The sequence below is a fragment of the Amphiura filiformis genome, chromosome 19 (assembly GCF_039555335.1).
Source record: "Amphiura filiformis chromosome 19, Afil_fr2py, whole genome shotgun sequence".
In the NCBI taxonomy this organism is placed as follows: domain Eukaryota; kingdom Metazoa; phylum Echinodermata; class Ophiuroidea; order Amphilepidida; family Amphiuridae; genus Amphiura; species Amphiura filiformis.
In genome coordinates this window covers 12,498,418-12,523,305 of record NC_092646.1, presented here as the reverse complement: position 1 = coordinate 12,523,305, position 24,888 = coordinate 12,498,418, and the positions used below count along the sequence as shown (strand labels likewise).

Below are 24,888 nucleotides of genomic sequence, written 5' to 3'. Positions count from 1 at the left end.
TATTCGTACACGGTGTGGGCAAATAGTTGGTCAAATGTAGGCTAAGTAGGCCTAAATCATGAAAATCGCTTAATCTGAATAATACCAACCAGTAACGGACATTGAGACAACGCTACTTGGGATGTTTGAGGTAAGTAAAGCATTTCATTGTTATAAAAAACAAGGAAAAGGCAGTCATTTTTATCACAACGCGATATTTTAAAAAAGTACATTTTGAGAGGGCCTACGCTGGTTCTTTTGATTCTAGTTTAAAATCTGTTCATCACATGCAGTCCGATTTGGTATTTATGGTTTCATCAAAGTCTTGAGAACTAATTTGGATGGTATGTTGGTTAACAAAAACGATACTGTTAAAAATAGCGGTATTTATGCAAGCGACGTATCTATTGTGTAAAATGCATTGAAAATTGTCGGCTAAAGAGGGCATAAATTAAAATCGCGAAGAGTAATAGCAACAATAACTATCTACATTCCAAGCGGAAACGCTTTTCAAAAACATACCACCTTTTTCGGGCAATCGCTGAAACCGAAATATGAAATTCCAGGCCATCTGTAAAAAAGTGCGTGAGCAGAAATGACCATGAACTTGGGTCACCGAAACAAGTGTTTATATTGGTGTCAGGCCTTTCATAGTGATACAACAATTAGCCCCCAATAATGGCTTTCATTTGAACCGTTATTTGTTAAACTGCGATTTTTACTTTTTGAGAAATCAATGAATGTATCAAAAAACTTTTCGAAAGTCGATTTAAAATGGCCTAACCCGTTAAGCAGGCTTGAATTGTCTAGCTTGCCTAACAGTTGGTTTGGATGGTGGGATGAACCACAGTGGAGCCATTTGATATGGTGAACTAAATGGTAAAAATAAATGTTGGTATTTATATAGCGCCTTTCCCATGTGCACATGTACCAAAGCGCTTTACATTTGTTCCGCTGTTGTTAGAATTATGTCAGCTGCCATACAATGCCCAAGGCATGCTCATACCATTGGGCGGCGTTTAATGGATAATAATCATAACAGCTCGCCATTTCACCCCTATGTAGAGAGAGGCAAGTAAGGTTAAGTGCCTCGCCCAAGAGCACAACACGGTGGCACCGTCGCGGGCTCGAACTCGCAATCCACCGATTACAAGCAGAGCCCATACCGCTGCGCAAACTTCTTGTGATTTCGTTGAAACAGCCTTGGAGAATACATTATCAATACATAACAACCAATAATGCGAAGTTGGTTGTGATATACACGAGTCGGACGACAGATGCAAGTAACAAAATCATGACAAAAGAAAAGGTTAGCAAATCGGATTTTAGAAGGTCGATGTTTACAGATAGCTTCCAGGCCTTGAACAACTTAGAACTGATTAATAAAATTGTCAAAAATCACATATTCCAACTTGTAATATAATCCCAACAATTATACGAGGGCTTAGTGCAACAAAGGGCTATCTGCATCTTTGGGGCGATAATGAGGCTTTAGTACCAAAATAATCCTGAGAACAATGCTTGTTCTGGACCCTATCTGCATTGAAATTTTTATTTAAATTAATGGATTTCAAAATCAGGATTCCTGTTAACAAAATCAGCAAAAGTAGCATTTTGTTTAGTGCAATAAAGGGCTATCTGCAAACCTTCAAAGTCCAAGCCTTATGCAACGGATGGGGTCTCTGGTATTTAGAGCAACAAATGGCTATCTGCATCTGGGCTATCTGCAGACGTTTGTGCTCATATCTCAAAATGCCCAAACTGTAGATAGCCCTTTGTTGCACTAAACCCTAGAGACTCAATGAACACTTCAATTTTAGCAGTCTAATGCAAGATCACATCTTTCGCGAATATTGTTATATGGATTGATAAAAATTGAAGGGCCACCTGCACCTCTCCTATCCTGCCTTACACAATTTACTGATGAATAATTGTTAGCTAAGATCAGTCAGATTAGCGTCATTATCATAATTATGAAAACTATGAAACTATGTTTCCGTGAAGAACTATCAAAGATGATCAAGCATAGAAAGTGTGCCACATCGGTTGTATGTTTGATGAGGCTTCTGATGTTAAAATGCAGGATGGCAAGGTTGCTGGCCACTATATAGTATTGACCAACGCTCTGCAGGGTCTATTGTTCTATTGTTTCCGATTAGAGCGCTGACATATTGGAAAATGTTGCCAATCAATATTCATGAGAGTGTACATTCAACGTACAGTTTGCGAAATTGGGTGAGTTATGTTTGGTAGGTGTGAAATACATCTGACTGGGCGTTTTAATTACGTAACGAATAAAGGCATTGACATCGTCGAATGGCTGCCCATTGCTGTTATGTGTTTAGTTATTATATAGGCCTAATAATTATTATTAAATGTATTCATCGTTCCTTTCTTTTCCCTTCTCTGTACTTATTCTTTCCTAGGCCTACATTTTACCACTTCCTCGCTCTCATTGTCCCCTCTCACCCTCCCTCTCTCATTCCCATCATTTTCCTTATATTTCTATTTATCTACTTGTCTTTATTATCCCTTCCTCCCGCCCTCTCATTCTCCATATCCCCTCCTCCCCTCTTCCTCCCTCCCAAGACTTCTCACAGAGGTGAATCTGTCCCTCCCCAACCCCCTCCCCTCTTTGGGTACGCCACTATTTCTATACCAATCTCCTTCTTAAAATAAAATTAAATGGAAATGTCTTAAAAATAACCTTTATAGGCCTATACTTATACTTACATGTATACGTATAGCGATTACCATTATAGTGTCATATAGATATATGGACTGGAAATGGCAGCCTTCATACATTCTAATGTGTAATCGATCACCAAGAGCATTCAATTTATTTAAATGAAACACCTATCGTCATGTGGGTGGTAAAGATGATTGCATCGACAGCTAAAGCCTCCTTTATAGACTCAGACCCACACAAGCACACATTTGGGATACATTGAGTACAATGGTACCACTTTACACATGACTGCCCTTACACATGACTGTAGTGTGGTCACTTATTGATACTCGCCTGTTGTGTAGAGCGTTAATATGATGCCGGATCAGTGACCAATTTAATGGCGGAACACCTTTATTCGAAACAATGGTACCACTTTTATGAATAGCCTGTCGCAACTTCTAATCGGCATCAAACGAACAAAAGATTATATAATCTATTGCGACTCTATTTCTATTTAAAAGCTCTTTGGTATTGACAGCTATTGATCTTGTTATAATTGAGTTGAGGTTCAAGGTATCATCAAAAAATCATTATGAGAATTAAGCGTTTGGACAGTTGGACATGAAATCAATCACACGTAATACAAATTACACAGAACTTAAACTACCACTGAATAAAAAAATCAGTGAAAAATAGTTATTAACCTACAAGAAGTAGATTAATAATAACAAAAAATAATAATAATTAGAATGAAATTTACCAAAATTACAACTTAAACAAACAAGACTTTCAATAATTGAATAAATAATACAGTAAATAATACAAAAGCGGGATGGTCGGTGCACAGTGATGAAAAAGATTGCACCAATCCCTCAAGCTCTCAAGAATAGACATAATAAATAAACAAGGTACGAAATGAAAAACCAATTAAATGAACTAAAGTCTGCACAAGTAACTCAGCTGTTATAAATACGCCTATAGACTCAGAACTAATAATTGTTTTCACAATATTTCAACATAGAGAGAAGCATGATTTATTTACGCGCATTTTGATACCCCATTCGTCAAATGTCGTTCAATATTAACAGCACAGTAGTGCTTTTACAGAAAAATACCCGAATTTAAAAGTTGCAGTTTACAGCGATTAATTGTTATAATGCCTTCACTGTAAACACGTAAAGCCCGCCATTAGAGACCTTGCGAACTTTTTAACTTTAACGTCTAGAGGATTATAGAGGATTATGTATTCAAAACCACCTTGGTTTTGAATACATAATCCTCTATAATCCTCTAGACGTTAAAGTTAAAGTTAAAGTAACTTCATTTCGCAAGGTCTCTATTATCTTCGCGCTTACTTCAAATCAATACAAATAACTGCAACTTTTAAATTGGGTTATTTTTCTTTCAAAACACTGCTGTATTGTCAATATTGAACGAAATTGGACAAATGGGGTATCAAAATGCGCGTAAATAAATCATCCTTCTTTTTATGTTGAAATATTGTGAAAACAATTATTAGTTCTGAATCTATAGCCGTATTTATAACAGCTGAGTTACTTTTTGTGCAGACTTTACATACATGACATAATTTAAGCAATAACCAAAGCATCAATAAAAACAGATCTTATATATCAAAGGCAAATTAATTTATTAAAGTGGTCTGTAATCAAAATGGAAGAAAGGTGTAACAAATAAACCATTAAACATGTTAAAACACATTTTCATTAATATATAGCCTACCTTTCGATACACTATACCTTTTTGGATTCTTTATGACTTTTAAAAAGAATTGCGATAATTTATAATTTTGACCCCCTGTTTGACCTTAATTGACCCCTACCAAAATTGCCTGACATTTTCAAGAGGGCAGCCCACGCCAAATTTGTTTAGTACCAAAACATGCCAAAACCACTCACAAACCTTTGTTACAAAGATTTGGTCACCAGACAATAGGTCTCTTCCTCTACATACCCGTGACCTCTCCGGCGAAATGCGCTTGCATGGTATGCATTTTCAAGGGTGTATACAGAACTCCATAAACCGGCGGCGCAAATTATCTTTGGTATAAAATATAATTCTATTTCTTTCATGCCTGCTTGCAAGACATAAATTCTACTGACAAGCTCATTCCCCTTCCAGACGGGTTTTTGTTTTTCTTCTTCTTCATTTTCTTGTTTTTTCCGTGGTTTTTGTCCCTACTACTCTATAATCTATGTGTTTACGGCAAAAATATACATTGTCTTACTATTAGTGATTTTTAAAGGTCCAATTAAAAGAATTCTATACTTGACTGCAGCTATAGCAAGTATCAGGCTTTTTATTACCGTTGCTACGCTCTAAGAAATAAGTGAATTCATTTTAGTTGAAAACATCTATAGACATCAATTAATAATGCCTAGACAGCTTTCATTTTCCGTAGAGAAGATGAAACGTCTAAAACGCGAGTAAAATTCGGGACTTCATGGACTTACACAACATAATTGGTTATAAATGCTTAAAAGTGAAGGATAAGGCTTTCAAATTGTCATTTTGTATTTTTGAAATGAAAAAGTTGGCAAAAAACGAAGAAGACGGCAGTATTGATGAAGTTGAAGCCCCATTCAAATACATGTAGCTAATTTATATACTGTCAGTATATCAAAATAAAATGCCTTATTTTGTCTTAGATTTACGGCTTACGGCTGAAGGCTATGTTAGCACATCTATGACAATGACAAAAGTATACCAAAACCTGAATTTTGATGATCTTTACGATCGTCCGGATAAGCAAATCACTGAATGGACTTTTAATTCAATTATATCAGTCCGGATGAAGTTCAAAGAATTAAATATATATAAGCCTTCATAGGAATAGCTGCCAGTAGTAGTTTCAACCTTCTGGTATATTAGAAAATCCATGTTTACTCCAATAGTATGTAAGTGGAAAGATAGCCATCGCTGCCATGAGTTAATGTGTGCTTTCAATTAAATTGCATAGGCATTAAATAGAGATGAATGCCACAGGTAAAAATGGAAACTGTGAAAAACGTGTGGTAAAATGTGGTAGTAAATTTACATCATTGCTAGGAATATTTTCAGTCATTATTGAATATGTCTACTTTGAAAAACATTGCTAACAAAATTGTTTCAGTTTTTCCCGACTTGTAGCGGGAAAATGTGGTTCGACAGTAACGGGTATTTCGTGTTTCCCAATTCGGAGCTCCCCAATTTCAATTAGAGCTAGCACTCATCAAAAACCATTGCTTTTATGACAATGTCGAAACTCATCTTAGCAACAGCAAGCACATGAATATTTTATTAATGTTGAACTCAGTCATCTGTAAAAAAGTACTTTGGAGCTGCCTTGGAGCTACTTTGGAGCATTTTAATTTAATCAAGGTCATACTGATGACAATAAATTTACCCAAAACAGTCTTTGGATGTCATAACAAAAAAAAGCAAGACAAAAAATAGAGAAAAACATGCAAAGGTATGGTCGTCACCTTACGTAGAAGGCTTGGTGGAGAAACTCCGAAGATTTTGCTGGACGTATAACATCTCCAAGGCCATGCATCCTACCAACAAAAAGTCTGCTTATCCTCCAGAAGGACAAGAAGGACATCGAGAAGATAAAGCAGTGATGTTGTGTATAATATCCCTAGCAAAGGATGTGACAAGTCATACGTAGGGGAGGCTGGAAGATTGTTTGGGACAAGGCTCTAAGAAAGAGCCTGAAACTAAAGCGGAAAGGAAACCTACGGCTCACATGAGCAACCAGAAAAGAATAAACTTCAGAACAACACTAATCAGCCATTACCGGTACTGTCCACATCGCTCAAGAAAATCACGTCATTTAATGGGAAGTTGCAACAATCCTAGAAAAGGGCCCAAATACATTTACCAGAAGAATAGGGGATGCAATCGTGATGAAGATCTGGTTTCTCTCGATCACGTGTGCAATATTCACTGCTGAAAATGCGGGAAATGTCAAGTTTCGCGGGAAAAGCAGTGGACCAAGTCAATTGAAATAAAGCTGTCAGCACAGAGGACGAAAACTAAAGTTTTGTGTACTTTTTCAATGGACTATGATTTATGTTTGAATTGTGTTCATATTCATGTATTCTATGCATGCTTTTAATATAATCAAGATCGCCTTGATATCTTTAAGGTAATTTGCTTATTATTTAATAAGAATAAATTATTGTTCATTAATTATTATTTACCTCACATAAAACACGTCTTGCTTTTGTAGCATACATATTTACTGCTATGATTTTGGCATCAACAGTCTGTAAAAAAAAATAAAAAGAAGAAAATACAGAAATTAGGCTATTCCATTTAAAGTCCACACTCCCATGTGGAAGATTTACAGTATAGTCAAGGATTCTCGAGTACTAATATACTATAGGATAAGCCACTCGTTTGCGCAAATGCATGAAGTCAGTCATTTAGCCTATGCGCGATATAATGCATGTGATGGCATAGTACCCCTGTACGTGTATGAGTGTATAACCTGTGGAAGAGATGATGCAATGTTTACGTCATCGTTTCCAAAAAATTAAATGGCGAAAAACGGCGAACATTTGGTCGAATCTTTCCATTACTATCATATCGTGAAAAACCAAATAGCTGAGGAGTTAGCTCAATATGCTAGGAAAATATTCTCTTCGATGACCCTATGACGAGACTGGCTAAATAAGCTGTATTTTGGCTGGAACGGGTCCGAATAATTGGCAGTCGATGGGCGCCATCTTGGGTACCAAACTACCCAAAAACTGTCAATCATGGTACCAAACTACCCAAAACGGTCAATCAACATTCCGATGGTACCAAACTCCCTAGCAACCGTCACTCAAACTGCCGTGAAGTGACTTCAATTTTTATACAGGGATTGAATACGAGTGTCACGGCCCTGGTATAGTTTGACTGACTAATCAGAACTAAATCTTTGTACGAGCTTTGATGCATTACATTTTAGGGGGACGACGATATTTCGTACCGGTTTTAAAAAGTTGCAACTTTTTTGCTAAGAGTGTGGATCTTACCCTCAAATTTTGAATTTGATGAGAAGGATCATCCGAAGCAAAGGTTTCTGATGTAAGGATGGTGATATTGGCATCGTGGAGTCCTCCAATGAGATGGTCAATCACCTAGGAAGTGAAGAATAGGAAGAAGAGAAATTGAGAACTGAGGCGAAAGATACAATCCTCGAATTATGAGACTTTTGGGTCTCATTACTGCTCAATTGTTAGTCTAAAGTATATAAAAGTATACATATTTAGAATAGCAAACATTATTGACGAATGCAACTGTGACGTCAGATTTATGCCCCCCCCCCCCTCCCCTGCAGAAAACTATGTTCTTTGTTTGTATCATCTTATTTTTATGATACTTTTCTGATTTCATGATTTTATGCAACCTTTGTCCATGTGATATTTGGCATTTTATCTTGTTATTTTATCAATTTTGCGTCTTCAATACGTTTAATTATATAAACCTCAAATTAATGTTATAAAACATTTTCAACTTAAATGCTATAAAAACGTTTTCAACACGTTTATAACGTTATAGAAATATCTTTATGTTTGCTTTCCCTGTGGGCCTTCTCGTATGATGCCAGGTTTCCGTTTTAAAGAGTTTTTTATTGAAAGATTCATCAGCTCATATTAAGCATAAACATCTTTTTTTTTCGCATGAGGTGTTTCAGCTAAATGCTAGGTAAAATAATTTGAATTTGACAAATACTTCTTACCAGTGAGAATATTTCATGTTTTCCGTGTATTGTGCCAACTTTGTTCCATCCAAATTCTTTCATAAGACGAATCCTAGCAGAGTTAAACATTGTATCTGGCATAACGGTTCTGTAGAAGTACGGATAGTCTATTCGGTTGGAAAGAGTTGGGGCTGATGCTGCATAGGACATCTGTTATATTGACATGCAAATGTTTTGAGAATCATTTATATAATGCAATCAATTTATAATATTTCACTCTCATCGTTTTACAACTGTTTTGTATCATGCCACAGCTATTTGATCAGCTCGTAATCGGCGGGAAATGTTAGGCTTTAACCACAACGCCAAAAAGTAGAAACACGATCAGAGGTGCGTGTTAAAGCCATATTATAACATTTGCTGAGGAAGACGCCCTCACTGAATTTTTAAAATTCATTTTTTACACGATTAAATTGTACTTTATTAAACCAATATACCCTGCAAAAATCAAGACTCTAGGTGCTGTAGTTTTGTCAAAATCCGAGATTTTGAATAAAACGCCGGAACCGGCGATTTATTATTACGATGGAATTATTAGTCGAACGCATACACGATGTTCATAACACACAGTACGTACACGGCGTGGGGGACGGTGATATACACAACAAAGGGTCGTACCACAACATGACCGAAGGAGTGGTACGTATTGGCGACATGTGCGCTGGTAGTAAATTCCAATTTTCTTTGCTTTGCCGTAGTTGTTCGGCTCAAAAATAAAAGGGATATATCTGACAGTAAAAGCTAACATTTTATGGCAAAAGAAATGCTAATCTATTTTGTTTGAAAATGTTATAATATTGCTTTAAATAAAGTAGACAAAGTATAGGACTGCAATTAACAATTTGTAATTCTTCTAGCGAGATGTCACAAGCCATTCTCAAAATAAAATATATTGATATTAATCCGCGATGTTATAAGGCCCGCCGATTACGAGCTGATCAAACTATAAGAACATTTTCCACACGTTCATATCAATTTTATCACTTTAGGTTAATTGTCCTCAAACTTATGAACCCTCAAAGAAGTGGTGGACTTCTCTTTTGGATGTGTTTATTATATTATTATTGTGCTTTCTCACCACATTCAGATTCCAGTGGTACGAAGTACCGGCAATAGCTTGTGTTGACGTTGAGCAACCATCTCCAATTAGAATCAGTTTCTGGGGCTTATGAAATAACTGGTCAAATAATACTCGTGTTCCTGTAGCAGCTGCACACTGTTGAGTTATAGAAGAAGGGTAATAGTAAAATAGTAGTGGGAAATTAATATTTGATCCTGTGATTCATATACTGTTAGAAAATTTATTTTTTACGGTATTATGTTAATGGAGTCCCAGCTGCCGGTAAATTTACGGTAAATATACGGTAAAATATGTCAAACGTACGGTATTATCAGTAACACACAAATCGTTTTTCACGGTAACATATTTGGAGTCACAGCTGCCGATAGGTTGGCGTACAGAATCTACTCCGCTCCCAAAGTAAGAGCTAGTGTTAATATTAGGGTTACGGCTTTACTGCTAGCATTGGATGTACTATTTTCTGTAATTACACCAGTATAAGTATTTGCCCAATAAAAATGTTATCTCATTATTTGAAAAACGGAAAAATATGGTACAAACACGGCAAAATATTATTAAATGTACTCCTAAATAGGGGCCTACACAGTATTTTACCATGTTTTTCTGAAAAATGTTTTTTTAAATCGGTCTTGTAAATGTACAGTTATTTTTAACAGTATATCACTCTGCTACTCTAAGATCAACGTCAGAGGCAAATTGGTCAATTTTTGGAGTAGGTTGGGGATGAGGCTGTGGATACAAAAAATTATCAAATTTACCCCCATGGTGCTTTTTAGGTATGTTCGAAAAATATACTAATTGGTTTAAGTCAACACTGATTTTTTTTTTGTTAAAACTTGATTTCAAGCTGAATTTTGCATTCAAGAAAATATTGCTTAATTGTTTTACATGTTTTACATGTTTTAAATTCCCAATTATACAATTCTGTTATTTTTTACTACTTAAAGGTATTGGTGGTTAAACTATAATTATAATTATGTACGTAATGTAATTTCCCGTCCGTCGTACATTTAAACTAAGCAGTATACATTTTCTATTCATCATCACTTGAGACCCAATTCATTGCCCTAATTTTGTTTTGCTTTTGGAACATGCATTGTTATAAGATGATTACAGAGATTAATAACTACCTCAAGCTGTGCGTCATGTTTTTGTAAATAATTTCTCTGCCACCAATTTTGAAAATCTCATTGTCCAATAAACACGATGTCAGCACATCATAAAGTTTTGTGGACTGTGTTATTTTCGACAACGAATCTCTTTCATGCCTTCCAGAAAATACTGTGTAACTTTTTCGTTTGTACTGAGACCAATACTTTGCTGAGCCCATCAATGTTCATGCCGGTTTTTTTCTTTGTGGGACATGAGAGCACATCAGACATATATCGAATTGCATTCTGAATACGAAGAATGTCCTCCTGATGTCAAATAATTTTGAATTTTTATGGCATGCACATTTTTAAAAATTGATATTTTTGATATTTTTAATAAAAGTCCTTGAAGTAAACTTTCTAAATCTAATGATATTTACCTAAAGTAGTTTGGATGAAAAGCCGACGATCATTCGAAAATGTTGACCTTTCGTATTGAAGATATGAATTTTCCCCCAAAACACACAAAATAAAATTAGGTCTTCAATATAAAAGGTCGAAATTTTCAATTGATCGTCGGCTTTTCATCCCAGCTACATACACTTTGACATATCATTAGATTTAGAAAGTTTACTTCGAGGACTGTTAACTATCAAAATATCAATTTGTAATCATTTGTCATAAAATGTGTACTATGTCACGAATTTCAAAAATCAAAATTATTTGATATCGTATTCAGAATGCAATTCGATACGTCTGATGTGTTCTAATGTCCCACAAAAAATATTGTGCAAACGTTACTCTATCCGATTCCTTCAGCAAACACTTAATCAAAAGAATCTATTTTGCACCAAATGAATGATGCAAATTTTATCTTAATTAAATGAAGCAATGAGCGTAGACAAGTTTTAATTTAATTGAATCGGGAATTAAATCTTAGTTAAGTAATTTGCTTATGGTGTTTGAATTTTTTCATGTTATGAGACATAAATAAAATGAATAAGCTAAATGTGTCTTATTAACAAAGCACAGAAAAGCAATTAAAACGTTAACACAAATAGTAGCAATCGAATTCACCGATATAGTAAGTTGCAAATTGCACACTTACGGCAGCATAATTTAAAGGTAATTCAGATATGTTTGGAATGTTTAAGGGGGTACTACACCCATGTGGTAAATTTGTGAATATTTTTGCATTTTTCTCAAAAAATAATTACACACTGGTAACAAAAGTTATGTATATTATTGGGGCAAGGAATCCAATTACTACACTGAAATTTCAGTGACTCAAGACAAGCGGTTCAGTATATATGATAGGAAACGAGGTACATCCTAGCGGTACCTTATTTCTGGTCATAAATAACAAACCGCTTGTCTTGGGTCACTGAAATTCCAGTGTAGTAATTGATTCACTGCCCTATAATATACATAACTTTTGTTACCACTGTGTTATCAGTTTTGAGAAAACGCAAAAATAGACACAAATTTATCGAGGGGTGTAGTGCCCCCTTAAAAGCAAATTCATGACAAATCAGGCATCAACAAAATTGATATAAATGTCGTTGTCTCTTATTAAAGTGATTGGAACCCAGGGGCGTAGCAAGCGGGGGACAGGGTGGAGGAAGTCCATGGGCCCCGAGGGTTCAGGTGCCCCGAGCACAAAAGCGAAAATTAAATAAGGGCTGATAATGAAGATCAGGGCTGGATTTACCATTGGGCCAGATGGGCCCGTTTCCAGGGCCCCCAAAATATTGGCGCCCCAAAATTGCCCTATGCGTCTTTCTTTTAATCCCAATAACAGGATGTTTTTTTGGCCAAAATAGGGCCAAATTGTAAAATTTAAATAGCGAAATCCATGTTGATGTAGGCTAAAATAGGTTGAAATTGAATTTTTCGCGTACTTTGCACGCAAATGTCATAGTAACATCGGAATAAAATATGTTAGTCCCCTCTATTATACGTAAACTAAAAACTTGGCCACTGACTTGAGTGCATATGCCCTGGTTAAAAGGGCCCATACTGCTCCTTGTCCATGGGCCCCTGACGCCCTTGCTACGCCCCTGTTGGAACCGTTATGCAAATGAGACAGTTTACGCCCCCTCTTGCTACGCCCCTGTTGGAACCGTTGTGCAAATGAGACAGTTTACGTTCCATAGCGTTCATACTGAGGTGAATGGGCACGAAAAGAGTCTACCGCACGACTATATTTTGCGGAGTAAATATCACATTACCCAGCAAACACAAAACGTTTTCGACATCATTCGCAAAAGGTTATAAAAGGTTGTCAGAAAAGTTTAAATGTCGGGTTATATAAAGGGTATATTAAGAGTATAAAACGTTTTCATACCCTTAAGGGGGTACTACACCCCTCGATAAATTTGTGTCTACTTTTGCATTTTTCTCAAAAACTAATTACACAGTGGTAACAAAAGTTATGTATATTATTGGGGCAATGAATCCAGTTACTACACTGGAATTTCAGTGACTCAAGATAAGCGGTTCGTTATTTATGATAAGAAATAAGGTACCGCTATGATGTACCTCATTTCTTATCATATATACTGAACCGTAGTACCCCCTTAAAAAACATTTTTTGATAATCTACTGCTCAGCAAACAAAAATGTTTTACAGAAAACGTTTAAATGTAGGGTTATATAAAGGGTATAAAAACATTTTAATAACATTCCAAAAACATTCTTGAAAACTTGATACAAAACATTCTAAACAGAATGTTATTTTGGGGTTGAAAAAATATTTTGCGAAAAATGTTTGCCCAAAATATATTCAATAACGTTTTAAAAACGTTTTCATGACCTTTATATAACCCGACATTTAAATGTTATTAAAAATGTTTTTAAAATGTGTTTGCTGGGTAGTTACCTCAGGAAATGTAATGTAAAAAAAAAAACATTTTAGGGTTTTTGTATGCTGTTACAATCAAGCCTAAAGACGTGTACAACATGCACTCGTGCATAATAGGCAACACATTTTATAGCCAATTATTAAAGATTAACATAAATAGTCAGATTCTGTGTGTAGGATTATGAATACTTATACTTGTGTTAAAGGAGGATTTCGTGATCTTAGCATCCTCTTTTTATGACATTTTTCAGTAGATATCCACGAAAGAACTTTTGCGTTTTCAAGTTATTCATGGTTATGTGTATTACACTGCTCCATATAATATATAGACCACTGTTGTAATTTCGTTCTGGTATACCAGAACGAAATTATTCATGGTTGTGTGTATTACACTGCTCCATAGACCACTGTTGAAATTTCGTTCTGGTATACCAGAACGAAATTCAAATTTGACGATACTTTTACTAAATAAATTTATCTGCAAGAAATTTTTGGTACATAAACATTATATAGCCAGAGGTTTCCATTGGTATGAAAATCTCAACTTTTTTTGAGAAAAGTGGGGGGAAGAGGCTGTGGATCACGAAATGCCCTTTTAAGTTCAGGAACATTATGCAAAATTGCCTATTTTGACTCTTTCCCATATACGAGGGTCAGTCAGTATGAAGTGATAGTTGACTGGTAACCCCATATAAGGATTGTTTTCATGTCATTTCTCGGTGATCACATAAACACTGTACCTTTGTCTTTCAAACAACACATGTAAAAGAGTGCAGTTGATTCGAATCGATTTTGTATGACCAGTGGCAGCGAAATTAGAGCGCTTTGAAAACCCTGGAGAAATGCACTATATAAATCATACATTTTATTTATTATTATTTAAACAATGTTTCTAAATTAAACTTTATTGTTTTTAAATTTGTCGATAAAGAAGATGTTCAATGAAAAGGCAAAATGCAATAAGCGAAAACTGAACTTTAATTGGGCAATTTCTTCTTCTTCTACCGTCCTCTCCTTATTATTATCATTATTGTTATTATTATTATTAGTAGTAGTAGTAGTAGTAGTTGTAGTAGTAGTACTAGTAGTAGTAGTAGTAGTAGTAGTAGTAGTAGTAGTAGTAGTAGTAGTAGAAGTAGTAGTAGTAGTAGTAGTAGTAGTAGTAGTCGTAGTAGTAGTAGTATCATTATTATTTTTTAATTATTCTTATTCTTATTCCTATTCTTATTCTTATTCTTATTCTTATTCTTATTCTTATTCTTATTCTTATTCTTATTCTTATTCTTATTCTTATTATTCTTCTTCTTATTATTATTCTTCTTCTTATTATTATTATTATCATTATTTTTATTATTATTATTATCATTATTTTTATTTTTTTTATTATTATTATTATTATTATTATTATTATTATTATTATTATTATTATTATTATTATTATTATTATTATTACAGACACCATCACAAGATGGCAAAATTCCAATTTATCCTGATGATTTCAGATAATACCATGTCATCAAACATTGGCTTAGGAAGATTTTCAACATTTGGGGGGCTGAAACAAAACAAAATTGGTGGACCACCCTGGGAGCCCGTGGGGTTTCCCCCGTCGGAGTCAAAAAATTGTGCAAAATATAGGTTACAAACACCCATTTTACTTCTATTTTATCACAATTTTTTAACTTCACCTAGGATTATAATTTATTGGGGGGCTGAAAGGTATTCTAGCCCCCGCACCAAACAAAATTGAGGGGCTGCGCCCCCGCAAAGCCCCCCCCCCCCCCCACGGTTCCTAAGCCCATGTCAAAATGTGCTAAAACATCAATTCAAGAACAAGATATTCCAAGATGCTACGACTCACCTGTGTGTCATTCCAAACCATCTTTAGATCGTAATCAGGTAAAACGTCTGATCTGGCATTTATATGATCCAGTGCCATCTCCACTGCTGGTAAAATCCCGCTGCAATCCCATACACCGCCATGTGAAAAGAATCCGCCAAGATAAATTGGAATTTTGCCATCATTTGTGGTGTCGTCTGCAATTCCTTTATCGGTGTCATTGCTTGTATCTGATACAGCAGTTGGCTCCAATTGAGAGGCATTGGCATTGGTTGTCACCTGAGTACCACCAGGAACATCAGTGTTTGTACCAAATGCAAAATTAACCGTTAAGAGCAGAATACAGCCCAATAGTACTTGTGTGTTCATTGTCAATATTGTTATGTTATGCATGGTGCAATCCATAAGAAAACCAAATACTATTTGTACAAAATGTGAAAACAGCTTAATTTCCTTTTATTAGAATCATTTCTGCTTAATATATCGTCAAAATATACTGAATTATTTATTCAAGAACAAGATGTTTCAAGCGCAGTGAACATCACACTGGTGATGTATTCACTCCATTGATCAGGCAGAGCAACGCACTCAGAGCATCAAGCATTTATGACCAAATGAACCTAAACCATTCGTAAGTATAATTATAGTAGAATCCTTGAGAGCGTACTAGCACCATTTGTAGGTGATGTGCGGCACGAATTTACTAAATTCAGGAATTTTATTTTTTGTCGGCCGTGTAATTGAATGGGATTATTTTGTAATTTTAAAACGCTTACAATATCACAAACTAATTAAATATGTTAATAAATAATATCAATCAAATCTAATACAATATAACCTTCAAATTAAAGGAGTATTTCGTGATCCTAGCATCCTCTTTTTATGACATTTTTCAGTACATATCCACGAAAAAAGCATATTCCCAAAATTTCAGTTGATTCCGATTATGCGTTTGCAAGTTATGCATGATTATGTGTATTACACTGCTCCATAGACAATACGTTGTAATTTCGTTCTGGTGCACCAGAACGAAATTCAAATTTCGCGATATCTTTGCTAAACGAATTAATCTGCAAGAAATATTTTGTACATAAACATTATGTAGCCAGAGTATTCCAGTGATATAAAAATCTCAACTTTTTTTGAGAAAGGTGGGGGGATGAGGCTGTGGATCACGAAATGCCCCTTTAATTAAATACAGTATAAATTTGATTATTACTGGGTGAGAGTCGCTTTAAATCGGCTGGGCTCCGATCACTCAGTGTGCAAATTGAACGGTGTGTACCAGAAATCACGGCAACTGCGAAATTCATTTTCGTTTTCCGAGTGTATGGAAAGTGCCATATGGATGAGCGGTTTTGCCGTCTCTGTCTATCATGCCGCTCGCTGTCTGCCCATTTGCAATCATGGCAAAGAAAAGCGACCCCAAGAATCACCTGTAAGTTCCAATATCTCACAGGTATATAGAATCCGACAACCAGTAACATGCCTTGACTATGTGTCAGGGAGTGGGCAAAGAAAGGGGTTTGCAAACTGCCCAGTGAGCATTAGTTAGTCCAATGTTACCGGGATATCTGCCCGCGCAGAAGTTTTATACTCAATATTTTATGCTCAAAACTCGTGATTATAATTATTTCGACCATCACACTGACACATTTGCAAAACATACATTATAATACTGTTTTATTTGGTCTTGTCGACAGTTGCACAAGCCATTTCAATAAGCAACGCGTTGTTAAACCAGCCAAAAGGAGCTTTTGACAACACGTAGCTTTCCAAAGCAACGCGCTGTTTAAATTCCTCAATAGGAGGCCCAAAGCAACACGTTGCTTTCATTTTAGAGCATTTTGCGAAGAGCACCAATCACAGCTGCAGGTAGATGTATAACATACAGTTATATCAGAAGCAGAAGTCACATCTCTTGCAAGCGTTGAGATGATTGGCCAACCTAAACAACGCGTTGCCGACCTCGTGAGTTGAGCAATGAAAACGACGCATTGCTTTGGAAGCAACACGTTGGTTTTGGAGGCAACGCGTTGCCAAAATCTCTCATTGCTTATTGAACGCAACGCGTTGCTTTCGAAAGCAACGCGTTGCCGCAATACTTCCATCAGTACTGGTGTTTTCCCAGACTCCTTACGTCGGGCCATAGTTACTCCGATCCTTAAGAAATCAAATTTGGATCAAAATAACATGAGTAACTATAGGCCTGTCTCCAATATCCCCTTCCTATCCAAAGTCATTAAAAAGGTTGTTTCTCGTCGTCTTGATTCATATATCATGGAAAATTCCCTGGAACAACCTTTTCAGTCAGCTTATAGAGGCAACCATAGCACTGAAACTGCCATTCTACGTGTCAAAACTGACATTATGCATGAGATTGACAATAACAGGGCTGTTTATCTTGTCTTGTTGCATTTGTCGGCGGCGTTCGACACGATTGACCATGATTTATTAACATCTCGCCTTGCTACATCTTATGGGCTGCGTGGTCTCGTGTTGAACTGGTTTGATAGCTACCTCAAGAGCCGCACAAATCGTGTCAGTATCTCTGGCACCCTTTCGGATGAGCAATCTGTGGATTTTGGGGTTCCTCAGGGCTCAGTTGTGGGTCCTCTCATATTTACTTTTTACACTAAACCTGTCGCTGATATCATAACTCATCATCATTTGAGATACCACGTATATGCAGATGATACACAGCTTTATACTGCCTTTGATCCTTCTGTTCCTGGAAGTTCTGATCTAGCTTTATCCAGATTGTCTGCATGTATCTCAGATATCAAGAAGTGGATGACAATCAATAAACTCAAGTTGAATGATCAAAAAACTGAATTCTTTGCTGCTACATCCCCTCGTGCCATTAACTCCATTTCCAATGTTACGCTTCATTTGAGCAGCTCAGTCATCATCGAGCCCTCCAATTCCATCAGGAATCTGGGTATCATATTTGATCCCACCATGTCTATGCGTGACCACATTACCACCCTCACAAAGTCTGTCAATTTCCATCTTCGTAATCTTTACCGCATCCGTAAATTCATTGACCAGGATACCTGTCACCGTGCTGTTCGCTCTCTCATACTGTCCCGACTTGATTATGGCAATGCAATCCTCTATGGTATCACTCAAGGTGAAAGAAATAGACTGGAGAAGCTGCAAAATCGTGCTGTGCGTTGGATTTTCTCTGTCCCTCGCTCAACTGGTACCTCCGACCTTCTCATTCAATTGCATTGGCTTCCAATCCAGGACCGAATTCTTTTTAAACTTCTGCTTTATGTTTTCAAGTGCTCTCAGGGCCGTGCCCCCAATTATCTTTGTGAGCTTCTTTCAGCCTATGCTCCCGGAAGAGAATTGAGATCTTCTTCCGATAAGACTCTGCTTAGTCAGCCTAGGGCACATAGAGGATCTGGTTTAAATACCTTCTCTGTCTCTGGCCCGAGGGAATGGAACAAACTCCCTAAAACCATCAAGGAGTCTCCATCAATTCCAGTTTTCAGGAAGAAACTGAAAACTCACCTTTTCAGTTAGCTTCTTTCTTGTTCCGCTGTGTTCCTTTTTTCCCCATCCTTTCTCTCCTTGTTCAGCGCTTTGATAAATTTTAAAGGCGCTATATAAATACCTTTATGTATATATATGTATGTATGTATAATACGTTATATGTGCCAAATGGCTTGCTATAGTCGCATGCCTGACCGGGTAGAGGGAGCGAATATCCCCCGACAGCTCAAAGAAAAAATACAAATAAATATTCCTTGTTCTTAGTAATGCAATGGAACATCTGATACATTTCTTTACTTTTCCTGGTATTTCGTTTTAAGGAACCAAACTATCCCACGTTTGTTTGATGTGGTCATTTTCTAACAAAAAACATTATATAATTTTCAATCCTAGACAATACCAACAGCATATACTGTGAAGCTATTTTAAGATTGAATTTCGTTTCTATATCAAACTATTCATTTTTGTGGTAATTTTTATTCTATAAACTGTACATTTGTGGGCACATTGAAGGCGCTATTTATATGAATTCTAAATTAAAATTTGCCAAATAATATGACTTATTGCTTACATTTCATGATATTTTTGAAACTTTCCTTGCCATTTGTTAGTATTTCTTCTGATGTTCTAATACCAGTATACAAGCGTCTGCCCCTTGTACGGATGCAAGCACGATTTAAGATAAATGGCGCCATCATTGTTCAACTTGAATTAAAAATGACACCGTTTAACATCACATCAAACAATATCCAAATTGAAATATTGAAGAATGGGTTCAGTTGGATTTTCAACCGCGGCGATTTCAGTGGAGGTTGGTTGCTAAGACGGTGCATTTTCCTGTCTTCTCGTCAAAAGTTCAACATTGCAATTCGTCTCCGCTGGAAACAGTTTTTTCAAGCGAAGTAGGACTTTCAATGTTTTTGGTAAAATCACTATGTCCAACATCGGATTTGAGGGTATGTACTACCGGTATGTTTTCCATGGTAGAATCAGTACTCACAGCCAATCCTATGCTTACTTGCTTACTTGCTTATGTCGACTTGTCTAGTCGGACTCCGCTGATGGCTCTCCACACAACTCTGTTCTGCATGCAGTTCCTAATGTCTTGTCTCTCTAGTCCCGTATCCTCTGTTAGTTGCTTGATGTAGTCCTTCCGTGGTTGTCCCATTTGATCTTTTACCATGCGTAGGCTGCCACAGCAAAACTCTGGAAGCTGCCTCTGTTTCACTTCTGGCACAGTGTCCAGCAAATCTGAGCCTTTTTATTTTCAGCCTTTCGGAGATTGGGGAAAGATTGCCGTACAGCTCCTTATTGGTGGTGTGCGACTGCCAGGTAACATTAAGTGCTTTTCTCAGTAGTCTTGTGTAACAGCCATCAAGCGCTTTCCTAAACTTTGATGTAATTGTTCAGGATTCTGCGCCATACATCAGCACCGATTCGACTGTGGTGGTGATAAGCTTGGTTTTAAGATTTCTAGGCAGGCTGCTCTTCCATATCTTGTGCATGCTGTTGCATGCCCTCCATGCCTGGGCTTTCCTTATGTTAAAATCCTTTTCACTGCTGCCAATCCAAGCCCCAAGGTATTTGAAATCGTTGACTACTTCAAGCTCGCTTCCATCAAGTGTTCGGATTGGGGATGCATCCATATTGCAAACCATTGCCTTGGTTTTCTTGGCGTTCATGCTGAGACCGACTGTTAGTGCTGCAGTCTCAACAAGATGTAGTAGCTTTTCGGCATCTCTGAGACTGTCGGCCAAAAGTGCTATGTCGACTATGTACAACTGGAAGGTTTTGGCACAAGACACACAACTACAAGACCTGTATGCTGTTAAAGTACGGAATAGATTCAGTGCTCTGCAACATGAAAGTGAGGACGATGAAGATGCTACATCCACATATCAATGTTTCATACAGGCATATAGGGAGGTTACGGAAGAACTGAGTGCCCGGAATGAAGTGCATGAAGCATATGTGTAGGATACCCACGAATATACTAGTGTATCAAGATCCAAACTACAAGCAAGGAAGAATCACCTAAAAGAGACATATGACAAAATTAATCAAGAAATCCTGGAACAAAAGATCACCCAGGTAGAGAAAGCAGATCAGAATTGCCAGCGCAAAGCTGCATGTGATCTGATAAATGAGATCAGTGGAAGGAGAACTGCCAAAAAAGGTCAGATCAAAGGGGACACAGAGAGTGAGAGACTGCATTCTTGGTTTTCACATTTCCAGCAGCTACTTGGGAATCCACCAGTCATTACCAATGAGGATGAGCCGATAGAGCAGGTGCATCGGGAATTTGACATGCGAACAGATGCTTTCGATCAGGAAGAGTACGAGGCAGCAAAGAAGGTCATCAATGAAGGGAAAAGGGCAGGTAATGATGAAATCACACCAGAAGTTTTAAAGAGATGCAACCTTGATGACATCATACTCTCTTTCTGTAATGAGGCATTACTGCATGGTAGGAATTCCAAAAAGCGGTGATCTCAGAGAGGGAAGGAATTATAGAGGCATCTGTTTATCATACATAGTGGCAAAGACCTACAACAGACTACTACTCAACAGAATTCGTCCCTTCCTGGATCCTGTACTACGAATGAACCAAAATGGCTTCCGCCCTGGACAACAACAATCTCCAAGCAGCACTGGTCTTCATCGATTTTAAAAAGGCATTTGACACCATCCATCGAAGGAAAATGCTAGACATTCTAAGAGCATATGGAGTACCAGAGAAACTTGTGGCGGCTACTGGAAACACCTATGAGAACACTGTTGCCCATGTTACCACACCGGATGGAATCACTGACGACTTCATAATTCAGGCTGGAGTACTGCAGGGGGACACACTTGCGCCATTTCCATTTGTAACAGTCCTAGACTATGCTCTCAGGAAAGCACTTCATGGGAATGAAGATCGTCTAGGGCTCACACTACAAACAAGGAAAAGTCGGAGAATAGGCCCGCAAACAATTACAGACCTCGACTTCGCTGAAGACATAGCACTATTGGCCAATCCTATAGAGGATATGGTACGGCTGAATCATTTGAAGATTTAAGTCATTTCTCACACCTCTGTTTGTCTCTTTCTATGTTGAAGGTATTGGTTGGTATTTAAAACAAAAATGTGATTGTATAAATTTTGCACGCATGTATACGCGTTTTAAAGGAAATGGTTAAAATGGATTGATATTTGAAATGTTTTGCTAAAGCTAAAAACATCACATTTATGTTTCATGGGCAAGTTCGACCGACACAATTGCTAAATGAAAGCGAAACAAAATCATAGTCGGTAACAGAATCAATCCGAGTATTCGAACTTTTTCCGTCCCATAGAAATTATTCATGACTGGGTCAAACTTCAGAACACTGTCTTTTCTTGCAAGACCTAGAAGAATTGCGTTCTGAAGCCACTCTGCAAAATTCACACCAGCAAATAGAATTAAGACATTCTTCAAATGTTCTGGAACTTGCTTACGTCTAACTACGAGTAACATCATAGTCTGTATCCAGCAGTTAAAGATCGCAATGAACGAATATGACAGAAAAACTCCCGCCATTAAATCTGTAATTTCAGGAACATCTTCATGATGCAGAGGACTGGGCTCGAATTGATTCGGCTCCACATTTCCAGGCGATGCTAAGGAGCCAATGGAAGCAACACCTCTTAAAAAGTAGTAGACAGACTCGCTACATGCTGTAAATAAAATAATGTATTCGCTACTGTTTAGCATTGGTGAAGTGTTGGTGTCTGGTTTTGAACGAAGACTGTACAGTTCAATAATGGCTATGACATTAAAAGCTGTATAATAAAATAGAGTAATCAAGCGATAAATGTAAATATTACCCAAAGGTTTGAAAAGTTCCCACATGGTTAGTATACATATTGTACTATATGCTATAGAAGAAATTGTCGAGACTATGATTATAATCACTTTGTTTCTCTTTCGTCCCCTAATTTCCAAACTTTGACCAAAATCAAGATCAGGCTGATATTCACCAAGTATCGGAGCAGTTTCATTTTGAGTCGAAATCACTCTAGTGAGCGACGTTGGTCTATTAAATGTCTCCATGGAATGCCAAATGTAAAATAATACTCCTACAGCAACCGTGTGAAATTCAGTATAAAATGTTTCAAAAAATTCGTCAAAAAACTCTAACAATGGACCAACAGTGGTATTGGTACTGGTAATACCATAGACTGTAAACATGGTAGAAAAAGAACCGTTTATTATAATGGTATCATTCAATCCATTGTCGTTGGTGAACCACAGTGGCTCAAGAGAAACGGCTATCCACGTGCATACTTTAATGCCAATAAGCAAGGCAATGGTATAATGTAGTCCACGAATATTTGGTAAACGTCCATGAATATAATAGTAGAAAAATACCATCTGTAAACACAATGAAAGGACATCGAGCACACAATGTATCATATCGGGTACAGTAGACGTAGGTTCAGTAACAGTTTGGAGTACGCTACTCACAATACTACAGGATCCGAAAATGATGATTGTAGCTAACATATATTTGGCTTGTTTATCAACAGTTTTGTTGAGAAAAGGTGTGGGTATCCACGATTGGATGTCAGTGCCAGGATCTTCATTTTCAACGGTAGCACAACCTGGCCAGTGACCAAGTTTGATTGCCTTTCTCTTAAAATACACAAGTGACAAACAAATAAGACTGACAACAATGGACAATACCATTCGTAGAACGGCATATATTTCTGTGGATTCCAACCACATGCTGTCTGGCAACAAAATTGGTACTAACGCTAAAGCACCTCCAAAGCTGCTCAATGCAAACATCAACACGGTTGCTGGACTATAGCTGCTGAAATCGGCAACAGCTTCCTGTTGAAGAGAGCAAAGAAAAGGGAAAATAAGGTATCATTGTTCCTACTACTACAGGTGCAGCCGGTGTGAGTGGTGTGAGCTTTCGTCAGATATGTCTAAGACTTCGTCGGATGTCAGAGACATATCTGACGAAAGCTCGACCACTAACACGGAGACAGGCTATATCTTATTATGAATTCCCGTCTAGAAAGCCTATCTACGTAAAAATATGTGTCTCTGACTTCGTCAGATGAAGTCAGATGTCAACGACATATCTGACGAAAGCTCGACCACTCACACTGGGACCTCGACTCCATTATGAATTTCCGTCGAGAAAGCCTATCTACTTAAAAGCGAAAATGTTTTACGATTTATTAAGATGCAGATGCGAGTGTTTTTAACATCAATTTCTTTTTTGTTCTATTTGATATATAATTTTATAATTTATTATAACAATAATATTATTCTTACTGTGACTGCTGTGTTAATACTCCCTGCTGAAATGTGCCGTCTGTAAATCGAAGCCATGATTACACGGAGACAAAAGTTGCCAACACCATACAGTTAAAAACTAATAAACTATATTATATGACTTCATGTATGTACGTAGTCTACTCATAACCTCTCTAGATGGTAATTGAAAGTCGGTCGGTAGGTTTAGGGGAACTTATATATCCACGACCCGGCATAGTACTTCCTGCTTACCTTGTGTTCACATTATTTACCGGACATCACTGTGACATCTTCCTAAATTAAAAGCTGGTATTTTTCCTTGCGTGCAAAGACCGATATTGCACAACGGTGGGGATTTTTTTTTCAATTTGATTGATTATTTATTATTTTGTACAATTTAAAAAATTCAAGACCACACGTTACGACATTAGTCCCGAGCCACAATATCCCATGCAGTTTGTTTTGTTCAATCCACTCAAAACGTACACGGGTTTGGAGTTTATCGTCAGCTGTAACGCAAATTGTTTAAGTCATTTTTTGTAATTTTGAGAACAAAGTACAAAATGTAGTTCAAGCATGCATCAGTTACGTAATCACCCTAATTATTTCGGATTATTCCATTTCCTTGTGTCAGGTATCATTTGTTCTTGTGCAAAGATTGGTGAACAAATATGTTTAAATGCATGCTTGAACCATATTTTGTACTTTGTTCTCAAAATTACAAAAAATGAATTAGGCAATTAGCGTTACAGCTGACGATAAGCTCCAAACCCGTTTACGTTTTGAGTGGATTGAACAAAACAAACTGCATGGGAT

At 37.0% G+C, this 24,888-nt stretch overlaps 2 protein-coding genes across 2 annotated transcripts in view; both read right to left on the bottom strand.

Annotated features, from left to right (window-relative positions):
• The window catches only part of LOC140140385 (gamma-aminobutyric acid type B receptor subunit 2-like), a 33,228-nt gene extending 17,482 nt beyond the window's left edge, over positions 1-15,746 (bottom strand). Inside the window, exons 1-4 of the mRNA XM_072162145.1 lie at positions 15,299-15,746; positions 9,481-9,618; positions 8,382-8,552; positions 7,675-7,779 (exon numbers count right to left, since the gene is read on the bottom strand). Coding sequence (XP_072018246.1) covers positions 7,675-7,779; positions 8,382-8,552; positions 9,481-9,618; positions 15,299-15,682 — 798 coding nt within the window. The 5' untranslated portion in view covers positions 15,683-15,746. The remainder of the gene's footprint in view (positions 1-7,674; positions 7,780-8,381; positions 8,553-9,480; positions 9,619-15,298) is intronic.
• Positions 15,747-21,470: 5,724 nt separating this feature from the next.
• LOC140140266 (uncharacterized) lies at positions 21,471-24,233 on the bottom strand. The gene is made up of 2 exons (XM_072162055.1): positions 24,091-24,233; positions 21,471-23,637 (listed from the first exon to the last, which is right to left on the bottom strand). The coding sequence occupies exons 1-2, from the start codon at positions 24,145-24,147 to the stop codon at positions 22,009-22,011; spliced, it is 1,686 nt and encodes a 561-aa protein (XP_072018156.1). The 5' UTR covers positions 24,148-24,233; the 3' UTR covers positions 21,471-22,008.
• Positions 24,234-24,888: the final 655 nt, after the last annotated feature.

What these genes read in the sequence shown, in the direction of transcription:
- LOC140140266 (XM_072162055.1), bottom strand. Translation starts at nt 24,147, where the DNA reads ATGGCTTCGATTTACAGACGGCACATTTCAGCAGGGAGTATTAACACA. An exon ending in GTATTAACACAGCAGTCACA is followed by an intron (nt 23,638 to 24,090) that starts GTAAGAATAATA and finishes TCTCTTCAACAG; the next exon opens with GAAGCTGTTGCCGATTTCAG.